Below are 20,850 nucleotides of genomic sequence, written 5' to 3'. Positions count from 1 at the left end.
AATAGCTAAACCCAAAGCCAACGGCCACATAACAGCTCAATCCAGATCCCTTAAAACATACTCCAGTGATAATTTCAACCTAAAATTAGGTGAGTGGGACTGGTCCCCTGTGCTCACGAGCAACCAGGTCGATGATGCTTGGGATCGCTTCAAAACAGCGTTCCTAGCGATACTAAATGATATGGCTCCTGTGAGAACAGTCAGGATCAAAGCCCGCTCTGAACCATAGATGAATCCGGACCTATTAGCTACCATAAAAGACATGCACCTGGGGATAAGTTGATTGGCAACACTAAATTGGCCCTAGTGTGTGGATGTGAGTGTGAATGTTGTCTGTCTATCTGTGTTGGCCCTGCGATGAGGTGGCGACTTGTCCAGGGTGTACCCCGCCTTCCGCCCGATTGTAGCTGAGATAGGCTCCAGCGCCCCCCGCGACCCCAAAGGGAATAAGCGGTAGAAAATGGATGGATGGAGAGAAAAATGGAAAAGACAGAGACAGAAAATACTCCGAATACCAAAACTGTAAAACCGAAGTAGATAAACAACCCAATAATAACCTCAAATCACTCCTTTCAACACTCAAAAAGCAATGCAGCTAAAGATCGACATAACTTTGTTTTCCAACCGTGGGAATGAAAGTGAGTGTGAGGGACGGTGCTAAGAAGAAGTAGCGGATGATATTTATTGAATTAAAGTAATAAATCATCAAAAATATAACAAAGGAGAAGGAACTAGCCACAGAAACTGTATTAATATTTTTAAATTATAATAAATAATTTGTATTTAGCTGCAGATTCCTGCCCTCGGGAAAACCATGGACTCTTTGACCAGTTGGACTTGATCAGGGCTCACTTTTGCAGATATCTGCTGTTGGAGCCACCCGCTTATGTACGCAGTCGAGGGCCTACTGCGGGAGTGAGACCAACGCTGTGACATTTACATGTGACCTGTTATAACAAATGCTTGTGAAAACTTCATGACGATCCAACAAAAGTAAGAGTTAAATTGAGGTACTAATGTATATTTACTATGGCTGAGGTTAATTATATATATATACACACACGTGTGTGTGTGTGTGTGTATTAGCATGTCAGAACACATTATAATCCCAAAAGTTCACACTTAAAATTATATGCACAAAAATCAGATGATGCATCAGTAGGTGTGTAAAAAAAAAAAGATTTTCGAATAAATCTCGATTCTTATTTTTAACGATTCTTAATCAATTAAAAATTTTATTTTTTAAATCTACTTTTTTTTGTTATCAGGCAAATCTATTGTTGATGTAGATCAGAGGTGTCAAAAAGTAATTTCACTGAGGGCCACATAGCGGTTATGTTTGGCCCCAGAGGGCCGCGTCTAACAGCGAATACTATTATTACACAATTTTTTCATGCATTTTATTAGTAGATTTTTTTTAAACTAAAATGTAAAAAAAATATGGTAATTTGCAATAATTTTCCCTCAAAATAAAGTGTATTTTACTGTAAATGGGAAAACAGTACTGCTGTTTTTATGGGGGGGGGGGGAAAAAAGGCAGCTCTGTTTCCAGAATTTAATTGTAAAATTTACATTTCTTTTTTTACTGTAAATAAAAAAAAAACTGTAATCTTACAGTAAAATGTTGGCACCTGAGATGCCAGATTTTTATTTTTTACCACAAATCAACAAGTATAGATTTTTCGGTGTATTACTGTAAATGCCAAAACAGCACCACAGTTTATTACAGTAAAAGAAAGTACATTTGGAGAAAAATGCTGTAAAAACCAAAGTCAATTTCCACAATTTTACCATGAAATCTATTTCTACTTTTACATTGCACTAGTTGATGGATAACTTGCTTTGAAATCATTATTAGTAGTAGTTATTTCTATTTAAAAATGGTCTGATAATATATTTTTGCATAATTAGACAATATTTAAGTTAATGTAGTTCGCGATTACATGGAGTACAATTTTTTTCCTCCCAAAATAGAAAGAAAGAATAGATTTAGTAAGAAAAATTACAGTACTTTATTGATACATATTATTTTCAGGCTTTCCAGAGCCAAATAAAATGAAGTGGCGGGCCACTTCTGGCCCCCGGGACCTTGAGTTTGATACCTGTGATATTGATGATCTATATCTGCTGTACAGATTTACTTTAGAAATGAGAAGTGTTGGATAATTCTCTTGTCTTATTTGTATTTCTTTCTTCCTGTCTTTAGTTTATTTGGAACATGAACACACTTACAGTATAATACATCACACAATTTCATATCATTTCACTTTACATCATGTCCGAAAAGGAGTAGGAAGAAGCAAAGCTTATTTAATCCTACCCCTTTCCCACTTCAGAGCATTTACAAATACATACGTTCATTTACTAACTTCTTTTTGTAGCACAAAGACATCCGTGAATGATTAATACAGCAGTTCTGGTAATAGATCATTAAGTCAGTCATGACAAACATACTGAGATGAAGAATATCTTATTTTCAATAAAGTTGAAAGTGTTTCTCATAATTCTTCTTCTTTGTACTTTGTAAGCACTATTCATTTGAACAACCTCTTAAAGTGGATCATATTAGTACTATGTTTACCTTCTTTACTTAATCATTTAATTCCACATACTGATATGCTAAAGGTTCTAAGTGTTGTACATGTGTACAAATGTTTTAAATTACATTTTCCTCTAAGACTATATTTCACCTCAATAGTTGAGATGAATTGTTGTACATTCTTTGGTAGCAGGTTGTAGTTTGCTTTGTACATCATTTTAGCTGTTTGCAATTTTATCAAATCATCGATTGTAGCTGAGATAGGCTCCAGCGACCCCAAAAGGGAATAAGCGGTAGAAAATGGATGGATGGATGAAGTTTAATATTTTTGACTCAATAAATAAAAGGGTTTGCATGTTCTCTATATCCATATCAGTCTAATTGATCTTTTTTGTAACACCGTTAACGAATGAAGTGCACATTTGTAGCTATTTCTACACAATACCTCAGATATGTAACACTAGTGAGCCGTAGAGAATATGAAGTGATTTTTAGTCTAGAACATATTTTGTTTTATTCATTATTGACGTGTTTCTTGCTACTTTATGTTGTATATTTTGTATATGAGATTTCCAGTTCATTTTATCATGTATTATTAATCCCTAAAATCTGGTTTCTTTTACCCTTTCAAGATCTACACCGTCTATTTGTATTCGTGTTTGATGCTCTTTTCTACTGTTACTATTTCAGTTTTACTGAGATTCAAAGATAGTCTGTTTTTGTCAAACCATCTTTTTTAATTTGTTCGTTTCTTATAAATGATAAATGGGTTGTACTTGTATAGCGCTTTTCTACCTTCAAGGTACTCAAAGCGCTTTGACACTACTTCCACATTTACCCATTCACACACACATTCACACACTGATGGAGGGAGCTGCCATGCAAGGCCCTAACCAGCACCCATCAGGAGCAAGGGTGAAGTGTCTTGCTCAGGACACAACGGACATGACGAGGTTGGTACTAGGTGGGGATTGAACCAGGGACCCTCGGGTTGCGCACGGCCACTCTTCCAGTGCGCCACGCCGTTCTTCTGTTATTATTTGTATTATCTTCTGTGTGTTCTCTCCTGAACAGAAAGCAGTTGTGTCGTCTGCAAATAAAACTAACTTTAAGTCCTTTGTAACTTTACAAATGTCGTTTATATAAAGATGAAACAATCTTGGTCCCAGTATTGATCCCTGGGGTACGCCACAAGATATATCTAGCCGTGTTGACATATTTACACCCATCTTCACATATTGCTTCCTGTTGGTTAAATAGCTTCTTACCCAGTTCAAGTATTTGACTTTATTCAATGTTTGGGTATAATTTTATTAAACAAAACCAGTTTTCTTTTAAGTAATGATCAGAGTTGTTTATCTATTGTATGGAGTAGTGTAATTAATCAGAGAACTGACACTCAATCGTATTCAAAAGTATTGATTTCCAACCCAGAATTGTTTTGAATCGGATTGTTACCCCCCAGGAATCGAATCGTGTGGTGCCCAAAGATTGTCTCTGGTTCGTGTCAACCCCATTAATACTGAAAATAAGTGGATATTTGACATTATTTACACAAAACAAAAGGGGTATACACAAAAGTTCTCCATGATCACGACAGCAAGATGTCCGCAGTTCTTACTTTAACTGGATTATCCTAGTCTGCCCAACAGGTTCTTATCTTTGAATCTTAAACCACCCCAGGCGCGAAGAACGATACAAGAACGCCCCAATCCTGTCTGCAAGAATGTCAACAAAACACACCACAATTAAACGCACCCAACTGTTGGCGAGAGGACAACAACAAAGATCCTTGCAGTGGTTTTAGATACACCAAACTGTTGGCAAGAGGACAACAACAATGACTGTTGCCACGGTATTAAAAACACCAAAGTGTTGGCGAGAGGACCAAAACAAAGATCGTTGCTACGGGTATTAGATACACCAAAGTGTTGGCGAGAGGACAAAAACAAAGATCGTTGCCGCGGTATTAGATACACCAAACTGTTGACGACAGGACAAAAACAAAGATTGTTGCTGCGGTATTAAGATACACCAAAGTGTTGGCGAGAGGACAAAAACAAAGATCGTAGCCGCGTCCACCGTCCGTCACGTGGTTTCCAAGATGGTGAGCTTGATCCATCAAGTGAAAACAATGCACTTGTAATTGATGTCTCCATTGTTAGCGCAGAAGTACAAAAAGTGAGTCATAGACAACCAAGAGAGAAATGAGTCACCTGCTGGAGGAGGTAGAGAGTATGACGCCGCTCTTCTTCTTGCTGCTTTGTCAGGCGGTGATGAAAAAGGGTGCGAGAAGAAAAGTCACTTCTCTGCCAAACGAACACGCTTTACAAAGGTGAAGATTGGGAGCGCGTGATTGGTCCATAAAACAACCAATAGCAGAAGCTTTTGGATGCGGGAAGACACGCCCACAGGAAGTGGTTTACATATCCATATTACAACATTATTATAAAATGTTTGTCAACATTATTATAAAATGTTTGTCAACATTATTATAAAGGACTGTACATAGAAATGTTGTAAACATTATTATGCTCAGGCAAAAAAAAAATGTTCCTACATAAATGTGGATTTATGAAAGTAAGGCCTACATTTTCTAATTGGCTTAATGCTTTACAATTATCAATCAAATCTTGGAGAATGAATAAGAGTACAAAATCCCTCAAATTGATATATCTGTTAAAAACATTTAAAGGGATTCAGGTAGTCCATTTTTTATTTTTTTTATTTGTCATATTTTATTATTTGTTAATATTTAATACCCTATCTGTATTTGCTTTTGTTTTCTTTCCTTGTTGTTGAAAGTGCCTTGACTGTTGAGTGAATTATAAATGTATGTTTGATGCTCAATAAAAAACAAAAATAAAAAATGTATTGTTTTTAAACAGTGTCATTTTTTGTATGTAGAATATACACACATGTTAATGAAGCACACATGTATACACACACACACACGTATCAATAAAAGGTACAAGCACACACACATACACCAATAAAAGGTAAACAAGCACACGTATAGGTGAACCCGTTTTTCGTATCATCTCGTTCCCATGTCTGGGCACTAAATCATTTTTGTTTCTTAAAAAATATATTTTGGTTTTCACTGAGAAATAAAAAGTTCTCCACTGGACATCCAGGCAATTTTTTTAAATTAGTGTTTAAAGTCGGGACTATTTCTTGCTTGGCGTAACAATATTTCCGTCACGTGCTTCACATTCGACCAATCGGTTAGCCGCGCAGATCCAAGATGGTGATGTCAACAATGTCTAGCAATAAAGAGGAAAATACTCTAAAACATCGTACAAAAGTTCTAAAAAAGAACAACAAAATATGCTACATGCATGTTATGTCTGTTAGGAATGAAGAGGTGAATGATTTTACTATCACAAGGTGGGATACTTACAGGAATTGTTTAAAAACGTTGGCTTTGCTGTGATGGCAAGTCTCATAAAGTATCAAATCCTGTATCGATGTTGAATTTAAAGACATTCCTGATGACGCTGGGCTTCACCCGACTTGTTAGCGGCGGTTCATTGATAAGAAGCGTTTGGACTCTGCCGAAATACTGGCCAATCGGCTGGATGTGGGTCAAGACGAGTTTGTGGAATCGGACAACGTTTCAGTCTCAACAAGTGACATTCCAAAGAAAAAAAACGGACAAGAGAGTGACTGTGGGAGGCAAACGGCAGAGGGACCATCTTTCACAGGCACAAACGCTTTCAGCAGGTAATTACATGCACACACACACACACACACACACACACACACACACACACACACACACACACACACACACACACACACGTAGCACTTACACACATACAAACCATTTAATCATCTTTTATTTGTAGGCCAGTTGATGAACGCTGCCAGGATAAAGCAAGACAGTAGCATTCTCTTGCATACTGAAGACAGAGACTGTGTGGCCATGGAGGTGTGGTACCACAAGTCCTGTTCCAGACAGTACACCAGCTTCATGACAAAGTCTGATGTAACACTTACTGGAACCGCAGATGAAGAAGTGTGAGTTATTAAATTGCATTATCAATTATATACACACTATAAATTACAATTCATATTGTAGATGCATGACAGATACCAGGGGCGTCACTAGCTTTTAAGGACAGGGTGGGCTTAGCCCCCAGGAGATGCACAGGATGCGAGCGAACGTAGCGCACGAGCACAACACTTCACAAACGGCTAACAAAGACTTATAAATAATTCATTGTAATTATTATTATTTCAGTCGGTTTATTTTCAATCTGTGTTCAGTACAACAACAAACATGGCTTTGCACAGTGATATTTTGTTTACAGCATCAACAAGAAACAATTACTTGCATGATCCTTCAAGATACACTGAAACACAATGAAAGTGGTGGCATTAGCCTCTATGTTATTCATTCACAACACAGAGGCTAATGCCACCACTTTAGCTCACAATACAATAATTGTTTGTTCCCAAATATTTTGAAGTTGCAGAGATTACATTTTGGGCACATATGTGATTGAGGATAAAATTAGGGATGTACTTGCCTTCAATGACCACACCTAAAGAGTGGCGTAGTTTGACCCCCTGGTGCATGCTTTCACTGTGATGGCTGGCCCTCTGCCCAGTCTCACCTGTTCGGAGGTATTGTGATGCTCCACATATCCCCCCCTAAGTTCCTTGTTGGTACGAGGAGCTTCCTGTTCCTCATCTCCGTAGCGGCGGGACATCGCGTCGGCGTGGCGGATATCCTTTCCAGGGCGGTGTTCGACGGTGAATTTATAATTTTGCAGGTCCAGGAACCAGCGTGTCACCCGAGCGTTGCTGTCCTTATTGTTGGCCATCCATTTGAGGGGGGCGTGGTCGGTCACCAGAGTGAAGCGTCTTCCCCATAGGTAATACCTGAGATGGTGGATGGCCCACTTCACAGCAAGACACTCCTTTTCCACCGTAGAGTAATTTTTCTCGTGCTTTAGCAGTTTTCGGCTAATGAAGGTTACGGGCTGTTCATCGGCGCCAACCAATTGGGCTAGGACGGCCCCGATCCCAGTACCAGAGGCATCTGTGTGGAGGACGAATGGCTTCGTGAAGTCAGGTGCAACAAGGATGGGTTCCTCACACAGAGCCTGCTTTAACTTCTCGAAGGCCCCTTCCGTTTCGGTGGTCCAAGATACTCGGTGGGTTGACCGTTGGCGAGTGAGGTCGTTGAGGGGCGCCGCTATTGTGGCAAAGTCTTTGATAAACTTCTGGTAGTAGCCGATCAGACCTAAGAAGGACTGCACCTGTCTTTTAGTGATGGGGCGGGGCCAATTCCGTATCTTCTCCACCTTCTGGGCCTGGGGTCGCACACACCCACGGCCTATCGTATACCCGAGGTAGTCGGTTTCGGTCCATCCTACCCGGCACTTCTTGGCGTTCGCTGTTAGACCAGCCTGACGAAGGGCCCTGAGGACAGCCTCCAGGTGTTCCAGATGGTGGGCCCAGGTGGCGCTGTGGACCACGATGTCATCAAGGTAGGCGGCGGCATAGGCTTGGTGAGGACGGAGGATTCGGTCCATCATGCGCTGGAAGGTCGCAGGGGCCCCGTGGATGCCGAAGGGGAGGACAGTGTACTGGAACAAGCCATCTGGAGTTGAGAAGGCCGTCTTGGGTTTGGCTCTCTGGGTCAGGGGTACCTGCCAATAACCTTTTGTCAAGTCCATGGTGCTGACGAAGCGGGCAGGTCCAAGGCGGTCAATCAGCTCATCGGCTCTAGGCATGGGATATGCATCGAAGGTGGATATTTAGTTTAGTTTTCGGAAGTTGTTGCAAAACCTCAAGGAGCCATCTGGTTTAGGGACGATGACGATTGGACTGGACCAAGGGCTGTAGGATTCTTCAATGACGCCTTTGTCAAGCATCTTTTTTACCTCTTCTTTTATCGCTTCCCCCCGCGCTTCTGGGACCCTGTATGGTCGTTGCCTGACCACCTTCCCAGGCGGGGTCTCTATGTCATGTTCTATGACATGGGTGCGCCCGGGCATCTCTGCAGAAATGTCCCGGTAGCGGCCCAAGAGCTCTTGGACATCTTGGACTTGTGTTGGGCCAAGGTCCACGCCTACATTGACGGCTGGTTTCTGGGAAGAGAGGTCCGTTAGAAGGGCAGGGCTAGGCAAAGGTGCAGCAGTGTGCCATCTTTTCAATACATTTACATGGTGCAGCTGCAAACCTTTCTTCTGGCCGGGTTGCTGTACACGGTAGTTGACGGCCCCCACTCGCTCAGCGATCTCGTACGGGCCGTGCCATTTAGCCAAGAATTTGCACTCTGCCGTCGGGACCAATACTAAGACAAAGGTCACCCACCTTAAACTCACGGAGACGGGCGCCCTTGTTGTATGTTCGTGCCTGGGCAGCTTGAGCCTTCTCCATATGGTCCCGGACCAGTGGCCATACCCTTCTGGCTCTCTCCTGTAGGTGTTCCACGTGGTCTATAACGTTCCGGTGGGGGGAGGGCTGACTTTCCCAGGCTTGCTTGGCGAGGTCTAGCAGACCCCGTGGAATTCCGCCCGTAAAGCAGCTCAAAAGGGGAAAAACCTGTAGAGGCTTGTGGCACTTCACAAATAGCAAACAGTATATAAGGAATTAACCGGTCCCAGTCTTTCCCGTCAACTTCAACCAATTTCCTTAATATTATCTTTAAGGTTGAATTAAAGTGTTCCACTAGTCCGTTAGTTTGTGGGTGATAGACGGAGGTTCTGATCTGTTTTATCTTAAGCCATTTATACAACGCGGTCATTACACGGGCCATAAAACAGGTACCCTGGTCTGTCAAAACCTTGTCTGCTATTCCAACAAGGCTAAAAAGCATGAGTAGTTCATGGGCAACATTTTTGGCGGTAGCAACACGCAAGGGAATGGCCTCGGGCTATCGGGTTGCATAATCGACAATGACAAGGATATAGCGGTGTCCACGAGACGATTTTGGCAACGGCCCCACAATGTCCATAGCTATCCGTGAAAATGGCATCTCAATAATAGGAAGGGGTATGAGGGGATTCCGGAGAAGGGGCCGCGGTGCCGCTTTTTGACATTCCGGACATGTGCGACAAAAGTCCTCGACGGCTCGTTTCACCCCAGGCCAATAAAAACGTGCGACCACTTGGTCGTAAGTCTTCTGGGCTCCCAGATGAGCCCCTAATTGGTGGGAGTGAGCGAGGTACAACACCCGGGTGACGTAACTTTTTGGCACTAATAGTTGTTCGACAACTTCGCCCCCCTTAGTTTTTTCACTTCGGTACAACAGACCCGCTTTTACCAAAAAATGAGGATAAGACACCCCACTCACCCCAGAGACCAGTTGACCGTCTATGGTGGCGATGCTTTGGCGGGCCATTTCCAGGTTTGGGTCAGCCCATTGGGCTGTGGCGTACTCGCCTTGAGGTGGATTCGCCTCGACCGGCATGAGCGGGAACTCCGAGAAGGGGTCTTCACTGGCTGGAGGGGTCTCTCCCCCACTGGCGTCTCTTTCAGATGCTCCACTTCCTGGTGAGGTTCCTCTAGGTGCTCGGAAGGTGGGGAATGCGGTCCGCGGTGTCGAGGCTGCGGGGCGCCGGTCCCGGCGTCTTGTTTGTCAGGGAGGATGTGGGCGGCGGCGGCCTGGGTTCCAATACCGCTGGAAGAGGACACAAACCGTGCCTATCAGCAGAGGGACAGGTAGGTTGGGGACCACCCCAGCAGCCACAACGGTGTCTCCACGGGGGGTCTGGACCCGGATATGGCTGACCGGGTAATGGCGGACATCACCATGGACGCAGGTGACCGGGAAGGTGTCTGAGCTGACAGAACCAGCGTAGTCAGCCCTCACCAAGGTGACGACGCTGCCAGAATCAATCAGGGCATGGGCGTCGGTACCTCCCACCCACACCGGCAGGGAGGCATGGGGTCGGCCAGTGTCCCCGGTGTGCAAGCAAGGTCGGTGGGCACCCGAGCTGGCGGCAGAGGGCATTGAGACGTCTCGGTCCCGCTCCGGACAGGTCCAGGAGATGTGGCCTTCTCGCCCGCAGACATAGCACCTTCTGGGGGGCTGGGCCAACCTTTCCGGTGGGTTACTATCCCTTGGGGCATTACGTGGAGGAGTACGGGGAGGAGATCGCCGGCACTCATGGCCCATCCTTTCAGCAGTGGTGGGGCGGCTTGGCTCAGCTCTTGTGGTTCGGAGCATCTCGTTGCTAACTTGGTAGTTCTCCAACAGAGCTACCAGAGAATCCAGGGAGGTGGGGCTCACCTGCGCAGCATACTTTCTGGCATCGGGCGGAAAAGCTCGAATACACCGATCAATCACCAATCTTTGGATCCAGGGTGTCTCCCCGCCACTCGTCAGCCATCCCTAGGTAAGACGTAGCAGCTCTGCGAGCTGGGCCCTGGGCGGATGGCTGGCACAGTAGGCCTAGGCGTGGTATTGCTGAGCTCTAGCTGGTAGGCTGTACCCATGGCTTGCTAATATGGCGGCCTTGAGCTTGGGGTAGTCTCGTGCGTCCTCTGCTGGCAGGTCGCGGCAGGCGTGCTGGGCCTCCCCAATGAGGAACGGGGCAATTATTCCTGCCCACTCACCGGGTGGCCATCGCTCCCTGGTAGCAGTGCGCTCAAAGAGCTCCAAATAGGCTTAAACGTCGTCATCGAGGCTTTGTTTTGTGAGGACTCCCCCCGGGGCTCGAACCACTGCTTCGTCTTTGTCAACCTTCTTGAGCAGTTCCTTCATCGCATTCTGCAACTCCGCCTGGCTTTGCAGGAGTGCCCTTATTGCTTGCTCCATAATGTGGTTGGGGAGGGTCTTCTATACCTGCATTCTCCACCAATGTGTGATGTGCGGTCCCAAACCAACCTCCCAGAGACAGTTCTGTTTAAAGTTCAAACGCCGCAGCGTTGTTTTATTCAGTCAGTTTTCTGAATAAAAGGTAAACGTAAAGTTCTCCTATTGGGGCTTCCATTGAAACAAACAAATTGTTACTTTTTCCATGTCTTGATCATGTCTCCTAAATTGTCTGGAACATATAGCAGAGAAACCTCTGATCAGTGCAAAGTTCAATAAATCACAGCATTCAATGAATCAAACATCTTACACATTTAGCAGACTAATTTACAAACTATATTTCAGTGGAGCAACACACTTACCGCCCGATGGAAGCAGACCTTTCCCAGCAGGGAGCCAGCCACACAATGAGTCAAACACTGAGGTGCTATTTAACTCAAACACAGTGATTACCAACCTGACACAGCTGCCTTGGGGCAGGTGGCCACACATCAGCCTGATTGACGATACAATTAGGGATGTACTTGCCTTCAATGACCACACCTAAAGAGTGGCGTAGTTTGACCCCCTGGTGCATGCTTTCACTGTGATGGCTGGCCCTCTGCCCAGTCTCACCTGTTCGGATGTATTGTGATGCTCCACAATATATATATATATATATATATATATATATATATATATATATATATATATATATATATATATATATATATATATATATATATATATATATGCCGCAAGCAAGGTCGCAAATAAAATGCGGATTGGTTTTTGAGTGATGTGGGCATTTTCTATATGAACAAGTGGAATGGATTGGATACCGACGCACTAAAGGGGCTCTCTACCTTACGCTATGAAGTGAGGGGAAACTGAGTGAATAATGACAGGTTATATAATTATTTATTTAAACTCATATTCGGGCCACTTTATAATGAATATGTCGGCATGTATTTGTAAAAAAAAAAAAAAAAATTGTCCCCAAATTATTTAGGGGGGCTTAAGAATATTTTAGGGGGGCTTGAGCCCCCCTAAAACAGGCCTAACAACGCCAATGACAGATACAGTGTCAATAATTATGAAATTCATATAGAATAAATAAAAGTCTCACTTTTTGAATTTACTTTTCCATATTATATTTGTTTTAGATGCACTTGTAAAGGCTGTTTGTACGTAGCTACAATCTGGACTGCATACCTTTTGGCACATATTAAATGTGTGTGTGTGTGTGTGTGTGTCCGCGTGCGTGTGCATTTGTATGTGTGTGTGTGTTTCTTTTCAGAAGTGAACCAACCTTTAATGCCAGCTACAACATATTCTGCGAGAGGATCATCCGCCAAAGGATAATTGTTAATCAGGAGGTGCTGAGAATGAACCAGCTACGACCAATGTTTTTAAATACGATGCAAAAACATGAAGATTGTGATGCTTCAAACTACAGGTAACAACAGAAGCTTTTTTTTGCCAGCGATGTAAAACACTTTTATGCTGGAAAATATCAAAATAACAATAAATAATTTAAAAAAAGGCTTTGATAGTATATTTAAACTAACTAATACTTATGAATATATCTTTATTCACACCCTTGTGCTCCTCTTTCCCTGTGTTCTTATGTTGCAGGCAGGATAAATTAAAGAGAAGGCTGACTCTGGACTTTCCCCAACTGGTGTTTCAAGCGCAACATCTGCGAACTGTTTTTTGTTGAGACATTGTCTGCAGATAAGCTGATAGACAGGCTACCTCATCCATCAGGTACAGACACAACTGAGTCAACTGAAGTAAGCCAAGGTGAAAGTGACACTGAACACATGGCAAGAACACCAGCTGGTCCGCAAACTACTGAGAACACGAGGACACTTTATAGTGCATCGCTGATATTGAAGCAGCTACTATGTGACTCTCCCGGTATGACGTGCCTCTGGCCACCCACATCAGATGATTTAAATGTGTCCCATGCAAAATCTGTTGTGCCACTTGAAATGTACAATGTTATTGCTTGGATTGTAGGTGCAACAGAGGAACCAACACTAGCCTGTTATGTTGATATTCCAGGAGATGTGAACCTAAAAGTGATATCTGTTTGTCAAGACATTATGTATCTTGCATCTAAAGGTCGGAGGCAGGCACCCAAATCATTATGTCTTGGTCTAAGTATTCGGCATTTAGCAGGTTCCTCACAAGTTGTGTCACTGCTGAGTGGACTAGGACATTGTGCTTCATGAGACATTCTCTCAAAGGTATAATGTCTGCCCCTTCACCCAATGGCAATGGATGGCACATTGAGGATGGTGAGTTAAAAGCAGTGTTGGGACTAACGCGTTACTTTGTAACGCGTTACTGTAACGCCGTTAGTTTCGGCGGTAACTAGTAATCTAACGCGTTATTTTTTATATTCAGTAACTCAGTTACCGTTACTACATGATGCGTTACTGCGTTATTTTACGTTACTTTTTATGTAGTATAAAGTGTGTTTTATCGGAGCGCTGCTGTGTCATCGTTCTGATTCTTCTTGTGTCACAAGCCGGAGAAGAGAGATATGCGCTCTGTGTGTGAGTGTGAGTGTGAGTGTGAGTGTGGGGAGGGAGGGGGGGGGGAGTGGGGGGGGGGGGGGGGCGTGTCTGATCATGGCGGAGCCAGAAGTCGAGTTTGCTAACATGGAGATATTTTCACTACTTTTCTTTTGTCGAGCACAAAGAAAATAACATTTTAGTTAAATGTAAATTGTGCTTTGGATCAAAGATGCCATCTACTGCCCAAAACAGCAATTCAAATCTGCTGAAACAAGCTACATAAGCAACATGCTTCGACAAAGCTAGTAAAGAGAGATAGAGACTCCAATGACACCTCACCTCCACCACCACCACTTAAGGATTAACTCTGCCTCTGCTCATCATTCAGCACTGAAGGTACACACACTCTGTCAATCAATGTTCCCTCTAATTGTTCATGTGTCTGAGCAAACGCAAAAACTCCCTGAGCATTCAGTGGAGCCCATGTGAGCAACATCAGACGTGCACACTGTGGCTACACCAGCAGCACACCTGTCCCAAACATGACTAAATAACAAGTTCAATCTCCATCCATCCATCCATTTTATACCGCTTGTCCCTTTCGGAGTCGCGGGGGGGCCTGGAGCCTATCTCGGCTGCATTTGGGCGGAAGGCGGTGTACACCCTGGACAAGTCCCCACCTCATCACAGGGCCAACACAGATAGACAGACAACATTCTCTTATTATTATAAACAAATGACAGCAGTCATTTCCATTTCTAATATAAGTGTTTAGGCCCACTTACAATGACAATAACAAAAAATATTGTTTTTCATGAACTGTGTACTTGTATTGATTGTCTGGGTGGAGGTCCTGCTTTGGAAATAGTTTGTACCCCTTTCAGACATTGCATTTAGTTCCCATTAAAACATTCACATGTTGCACAATGAGATGTGAGCAGGGGATTATGTGTACATTCCTGCAACTTCCTGTTTGTAAAAAATATATTTTTATTAGTATTTATTCAATATACTAACAGCATTTCAAAATTTATGGATTAAGATTCCTAATAAATTACACTAGAATAAGCACACATTTGATTGGTAAATCATAGAGTAACGACCTGGAATTACACTTTATGTGTGGTGTTGGAGTTGTCCGACTTTTTGTGTGGCTGTAAACGCATCACTGGCTAAGTGCCATATGTGCATGTGTTGGCGCAAGTGAGAAAGAGCGAGCGGCTGCTGTTGATATAACAACGTTGCTTTTGGTCTGGTTTGTACTGCAGAAAATGACCACTTTGGCTAGGTATAATTTTTTTTACTAATGTTTTGGTGATGTGTTTATGGCCGACAATAAAGAGTTTTGCTCAGTAAAGTGATGGATGGAATTCATGTCCTAAAAGCGTCTCGACAGACGTTACAATACTTGAACAAGGATGACGAAAAGTGTTTTTCTCTGTCGTGTGTAGCGTTGTGTCAAAAATTGTTATGCGTTTATTTTTTTATTTGATTTTGTGCGTGGCATAGATTTGCCGTGCGCAGAGGCCGCTCGAGCAGTGCGCAATTGCACAGGTGCGCTCCTTAGAGGGAACGTTGCTGTCAATTCTCTTATATACTCTTTCATTCTAGAGTGTTTGATTATCACATCGCTCTAAATGTATAGACTATAAAGTTCACAAACATAAAGAGGGATCCTAGTGTGCCTGGCCAATCTTTCTTTATCTCTAAACTAAAACTGGGGAAATGTGTAGAGTGTTCTGGGCTTCAGACATGATTTTGTGTCAGAATTCCTTGAGGAAAAAATGCCTGGTTAGGCTTTGTGTATGTAGTGTGTGCCTTCCTTGCTTTACAGCTATGTTGTTATTATGCTGTTTGTTACTTATGTATGTTATGTTGCAGCTATTTAAAATAGTTTTGTCAATTTGTTCTGACCAGAAACAAATTGGCCTTTGTAACATATCTTTGTCTTTGTGTGTTGTATGTAGACCACATTGCTTAGTAGAGTTCAGTGATGCAAATGCATGTCAAGTTGATCAACAGATTGTATTATTCTCTAGTGTAATAACAGTACTGAAATGAAGGCTAAAAGGGCATTAATGGGAACCTTAAAAAAGAAGTAACTAAATAGTTACTTTTCACAGTAACACATTACTTTTTGGTGTAAGTAACTGAGTTAGTAACTGAGTTACTTTTGAAATAAAGTAACTAGTAACTGTAACTAGTTACTGGTTTTCAGTAACTAACCCAACACTGTTTGAGAACCTGGGTGAGGTTGCTGAAACCACCGAATCTGGTGCCACCACAGTGATCCCCTGCATCAAGCGACACATCTCCTCCCTGAGAGAAATGTTTCACAAATACTTCCCCATCAACAATGCTCAGTACAACTTGGTTATGGATCCATTCAATGCAGCATGTTGGTTTTATTGAATATTATACTCATATATTACACATGCATTTTATGTGTGTTGTATGCTACTTACTAACTGGAATGTTAGTCCAGATTGTTGTGTCCAGATGATTGATGTCAAACAGATTTATTTGCATGTATTATGTAATGAAAAATAAAGTAAGCCTTTTAATTTATAATCTATCTGCAGCACCTGCTGATTTCATGTCTGCTGAGGAGGACCAGTTTATTGAACTTACATCTGACTCCACCCTGAGGCTGAGGTTCACCACTCAGACTCTTTCTCAATTCTGCTTTGGAGTGGAGAGGGAGTATCCACTCATCGGGCAGAGAGCTGTGTCCATTCTTCTCCCCTTTGCCACATCTTATCTGTGTGAGATGGGCTTTTCAGCTGTTGCTTCACTCAAAACGAAGTACAGGTCTCAGCTGAACATTGAGCATGACTTAAGAGTGGCAGTGTCAAGCCTGCAACCCCGATTTGAAAAGCTGTGCAGTGCAAAACAGCCTCATTGCAGCCACTAATGCTGGAGTACTGTAAAACTCGTGTTCACTTGCCCTGTCTTGCCAAATGCATAGCTCCTCCTTTTTTTTTTTTTGCAAAGATTGCAAAGTGGCACTTTTATTTGATTTATTATTGAACTTGATGCAAGTCATTTGATTTATTATTGAACTTGATGCAAGTTATTTGATTTATTATTGAACTCGATTCAAGTTATAGCACTTTTATTTGATTTATTATTGAACTTGATGCAAGTTATTTGATTTATTATTGAACTCGATGCAAGTTATAACACTTTTATTTGATTTATTATTGAACTTCATGCAAGTTATAACACTTTTTTGATTTATTATTGAACTTGATGCAAGTTATAACACTTTTGTTTTATTTATTATTGAACTTGATGCAAGTTATTTGATTTATTATTGAACTTGATGCAAGTTATACCACAGCTGCACAGTTATTTTATTTATTATTGAACTTGATGTTATTTTATGTTATTGAGTTTGAATGTATACTACTATATGTTACTTGATGTTCAATAAATTTGAAAATGTTAAGCTTGGCATTAGCGTTCTGTTGGGGCGATGGGGGCAGGTGGGGCTTGAAAACTCCCCCTTGTCCAAAGTGGGGGGTGAACCACTGTACTAATCTGTGCATTTGCAAAGTTTGAAACTTTTTTTTAAACTTCTAAAATTATATGTATCTAAGTTAGGGCAGCTCAGAAAGAGTGAATTCAATAAAAAGTTAAGCCTAAAAATACTGCTAATTTGTTTTGATAGAGTTACAATCTCACAAAAATTAAGTAAGGACAAGGCATTGCTTTTAATTTCATACAGTATACAGTGTAAGTACATGAATATAGCCCATGTGACATACTCCGGTGCAGTAGATGGCAGTATGCACCTTTCATGTCATTACTGCAAGCTGCCGTTAAACTAAAGGAATAATTAGTCAAAGGTTCTTTGATATCAAAGAGCTGCTACTTCAAAGAGCAGGATCTTTTAAAGCCGGATCCTTCGCGAACGACCCATCACTCGGTGTTGGTAGGAAATGGTAACAACGTCTTCATCTCATCTCTTTTTGCACTCAAACTAATTACTTACTTACTTACTTTTAAAATCAGCTTTTCAGTCCGTGTCTTACATTTAAAACATGAGCCAAGAAATAAAGCCGGAAGTTAGCAGCACGCAGGAAAAAATGTGCGAATTCCAAAAGGTGAGAATGTTGATGGAGCAGCGACTAAATGTTACCGCTGAAGAAATATTTGGAGTGTTGGAAAGAACCATAGCAGAGTACGAGGAGGAACTTTCTAGGACAAAGGAGGAGAACAAACGTCTACAAGAACTACTGGATGCTGTTTTCAAACCTCAAGTTGTGCTACACAGAGCAGGTTTGTTTACATCTTTTTACCTTATCATGTAACATAAAAGTCCATTCAAAAAGAATACACCGAATCAACAGCTTGTATATTGCTCACTAAATTATTTTATTACACTCTTGATTTGTGAATTTTATTTGACATTGTCTTCATGATGATTATCCTGTAGAAACAAGATTGTTTCTTTTAGATTTTGCAATTGGAAGATGACACCTTTTTAAAATGAGTGATTTATCTGTTTTCTATTTTGTATAAAAATCATTCTGTTATAACCCTCTGCATGAATTTATAAATAGAAACAAGTTGCAAGATTAGAAATTGCTTTGATGTGTATATATATTGAGCTTTGTTTAAAATGAAAAATAGAATTTTGCTCAATAGAAATATTTTTAAACAGGACATGAGGGAAGAAGTTTCTATTTTAACTCAGTTACAGACTCAGATTTTTTCCCCACCTGTTCAACATACTTAAATAATATATAATTGTATTCAGTCACGTGACTTCTTCCAGGAAGTGAAACAAGTGGTGGTCAATCAAGCCAAGATGGCTGTTGTGCAGCGAGCAAATCTCTGAGTACACAAAGGGTCTAGATCTTCCTGCGAAAAGCAGATACAAGCAAAACAATTCCAACTATGAAATGGAATAGATCCCTAAAGATTTGTTGAGTAATATCAAGGATTATCCTTCGGTCGCATTCCCAGACATGTGGAACTATCTTGAGTTCCAGACGTCATTCTAAACGACAAAGGAGATGAAGGCTTAAAAAGGCATGAATGGCTACAATTTATTTGTGTGTGGCTGAGTCAAGTAAAATAGTATCAAGACTCTCACAGATAAATCATGCATGGTTTTTGTTCAGGTAAGGTTGGAATTTATCATTCAACATTGCGTCTTGCGAGGATGCGTCCATGTAAACAAACAACGACTAGGACCCGACAGCTGCCACCCGTGACTGCATATCCATTCAACTAACTAACTAACTATTATTGAATCATCACCATATTTGATTTTTGTCATGTTGTTGCTTAATAAAAGTCCACAACCATAAAATACTTCCAGTAAGATGTCTAATAAAAGCTATAAATGAGTTGTATATTTTAGTTTTTATGCATATATTTAATTAGGCCAACCTCACATAATGTGAATCGTTGGCATAAGAGCTGCAAACTAAAATACAGTAACGCCTCATTTGTGTTCTATGTTCTGCAGACGTCCAGCGAGTGTCAGCGGGGAGTCATGAAGAGATTCCCTCCAGGCAGCAGGAGTGGCAGACCAGTGTGGGACAGAAGGAGCTACAGGCCCCCTCCCACATTAAAGAGGAGCAGCTTCATGATGAAGATGAAGCTCAGTCCTTACAGCTTCATCACAGTCAAAGTGAGGAGAACAGAGGGGCGGAGCTTGTAAGTCAACACATCACAGAAGCTGATGGAGAGCATTGTGAAGATATCAAGTCAGAACCAGTCAGCATCTTTGCTCCACTGTCAGACATGGACCACATGATGTCACACTCTTCTGATCACAGTGACCACATCCAAAAACCTTTGGAGAGTAAAAATGACTCTAAAGGTGATACGAGACATCACACTAACAACAAACACTTTGACTGCTCTAAATGTGGAAAATCATTTAGACAGAAGAGTCATTTTACAAGACACATGAGAATACATACTGGAGAAAAACCTTTTACTTGCTCTGTTTGTAAGAAGAGTTTCTCCAGAAAGCATCACATGACCACACACATGAGAACACACACTGGAGAGAAACCTTTTGCTTGCTCAGCGTGTGCTAAAAGATTCAAAACTAAGAAGGAACGTATATTACACATGAGAACACACACAAGTGAGAAACCATTTGCTTGCTCTGTTTGCAAGAAGAGTTTCTCCAGAAAGCATCACATGACCACACACATGAGAACACACACTGGAGAGAATCCTTTTAGTTGCACTGTGTGTGATAAAACATTCAGGTTTAAGCAGCAGGTCAGTAAACACACGTGTGTAACAGTCACGGAAGCTGCAGGGATTTAAAAACACTTAAACAGTGATTGTGCTAAATGTAGTTTAAAAACACAGCATGTTTAATATGAATGTATATTTGATGTTGTATGTAGTGCTTCTCATCTTGTAGTGTTATATGTTGTCCTGTAATTACTTTTTAAGTTGTGTGCATTTATTTAATATTATTTATGCAGCTATTATTTTATTTTATTTGCTAATTGTTCTTTTTTTTGTGTGTGTCTTATAAAATCACACATTTGTTCCACTGCATTTTGTTGATGTTTTTATCAAATTTAAAAGTATGAATTAATAAAATGGTTAACAAAATGTGGACTCTGGTAGATTAGCAGTATTGTTACATCATGGATGTTAACTACTGCCAAACATCAACCAAAGAAGAAAAATGCTGAAGTTAGCAACACATCACTGAACTTTAGAGCCATCGCGAGTGGAGTTGGTTGTTTTTATTGCTGCATTTGAACTAATTTCACCTCACATCTTCACTTTTTTTATTTTTTTTTATTTTTTTTTTTTTTTAATTTTATGTCCTGTCCAGCTTCTCAGGCAAATCATATAGTTGATGTAGATGCCCATGTCGGCTGTTCAGATTTACTTTACAAAAGAGAAGTGTAGGATACTTCTCTTGTTGCCTTATTTGTATTTGACTTTATTAAATGTATTTATATTATCATTTAGTGCAGCCGGGCCGGAGCAGGAGGGGATAGAAAGAGAAAAAAAAAGAAGACAGAGGGGGAAAT

The 20,850-nt window shown here is 41.4% G+C and overlaps 3 protein-coding genes across 12 annotated transcripts in view; 2 read left to right on the top strand and 1 right to left on the bottom strand.

The window, feature by feature from the left end:
- LOC133617559 (deoxyribonuclease-1-like) overlaps nt 1-20,850 on the bottom strand; it is a 241,866-nt gene that overhangs the window by 38,713 nt on the left and 182,303 nt on the right. The window contains exon 1 of one of the 9 annotated variants that reach the window (XM_061977591.1): nt 5,943-6,090. The exons of 6 other annotated variants lie outside the window; for them this stretch is intronic. In XM_061977591.1, the coding sequence (XP_061833575.1) occupies nt 5,943-5,988 (46 nt within the window). In that variant the 5' untranslated portion in view covers nt 5,989-6,090. Of the gene's footprint in view, nt 1-4,755; nt 4,880-5,942; nt 6,091-20,850 lie in introns of those variants that run through there. 2 more of the 9 variants (XM_061977594.1, XM_061977593.1) reach the window with 2 other exon arrangements.
- On the top strand, nt 6,010-13,826 carry LOC133617561 (uncharacterized). Of its 2 annotated transcripts, none has more exons than XM_061977597.2 (4): nt 6,010-6,265; nt 6,391-6,562; nt 12,598-12,753; nt 12,933-13,826. In XM_061977597.2, the coding sequence occupies exons 1-4, from the start codon at nt 6,010-6,012 to the stop codon at nt 13,015-13,017; spliced, it is 669 nt and encodes a 222-aa protein (XP_061833581.1). In that variant the 3' UTR covers nt 13,018-13,826. The 2 variants fall into 2 exon arrangements, with proteins under 2 accessions (XP_061833581.1, XP_061833580.1); XM_061977596.2 differs by having other exon boundaries at nt 12,595-12,753.
- Nucleotides 17,718-20,383, top strand: LOC133618075 (uncharacterized). The gene is made up of 2 exons (XM_061978542.1): nt 17,718-18,106; nt 19,305-20,383. The coding sequence occupies exons 1-2, from the start codon at nt 17,869-17,871 to the stop codon at nt 20,120-20,122; spliced, it is 1,056 nt and encodes a 351-aa protein (XP_061834526.1). The 5' UTR covers nt 17,718-17,868; the 3' UTR covers nt 20,123-20,383.

The sequence above is a fragment of the Nerophis lumbriciformis genome, linkage group LG18, assembly GCF_033978685.3.
Source record: "Nerophis lumbriciformis linkage group LG18, RoL_Nlum_v2.1, whole genome shotgun sequence".
Taxonomy (NCBI): Eukaryota; Metazoa; Chordata; class Actinopteri; order Syngnathiformes; family Syngnathidae; genus Nerophis; species Nerophis lumbriciformis.
The sequence above is the reverse complement of the archived record's forward strand: the minus strand, read 5'-3'. Positions and strand labels throughout refer to the sequence as shown.

What these genes read in the sequence shown, in the direction of transcription:
- LOC133617561 (XM_061977596.2), top strand. Translation starts at nt 6,010, where the DNA reads ATGTTGAATTTAAAGACATTCCTGATGACGCTGGGCTTCACCCGACTT. An exon ending in GGCACAAACGCTTTCAGCAG is followed by an intron (nt 6,266 to 6,390) that starts GTAATTACATGC and finishes TTTTATTTGTAG; the next exon opens with GCCAGTTGATGAACGCTGCC. An exon ending in TGTGATGCTTCAAACTACAG is followed by an intron (nt 12,754 to 12,932) that starts GTAACAACAGAA and finishes CTTATGTTGCAG; the next exon opens with GCAGGATAAATTAAAGAGAA.
- LOC133618075 (XM_061978542.1), top strand. Translation starts at nt 17,869, where the DNA reads ATGAGCCAAGAAATAAAGCCGGAAGTTAGCAGCACGCAGGAAAAAATG. An exon ending in AGTTGTGCTACACAGAGCAG is followed by an intron (nt 18,107 to 19,304) that starts GTTTGTTTACAT and finishes TATGTTCTGCAG; the next exon opens with ACGTCCAGCGAGTGTCAGCG.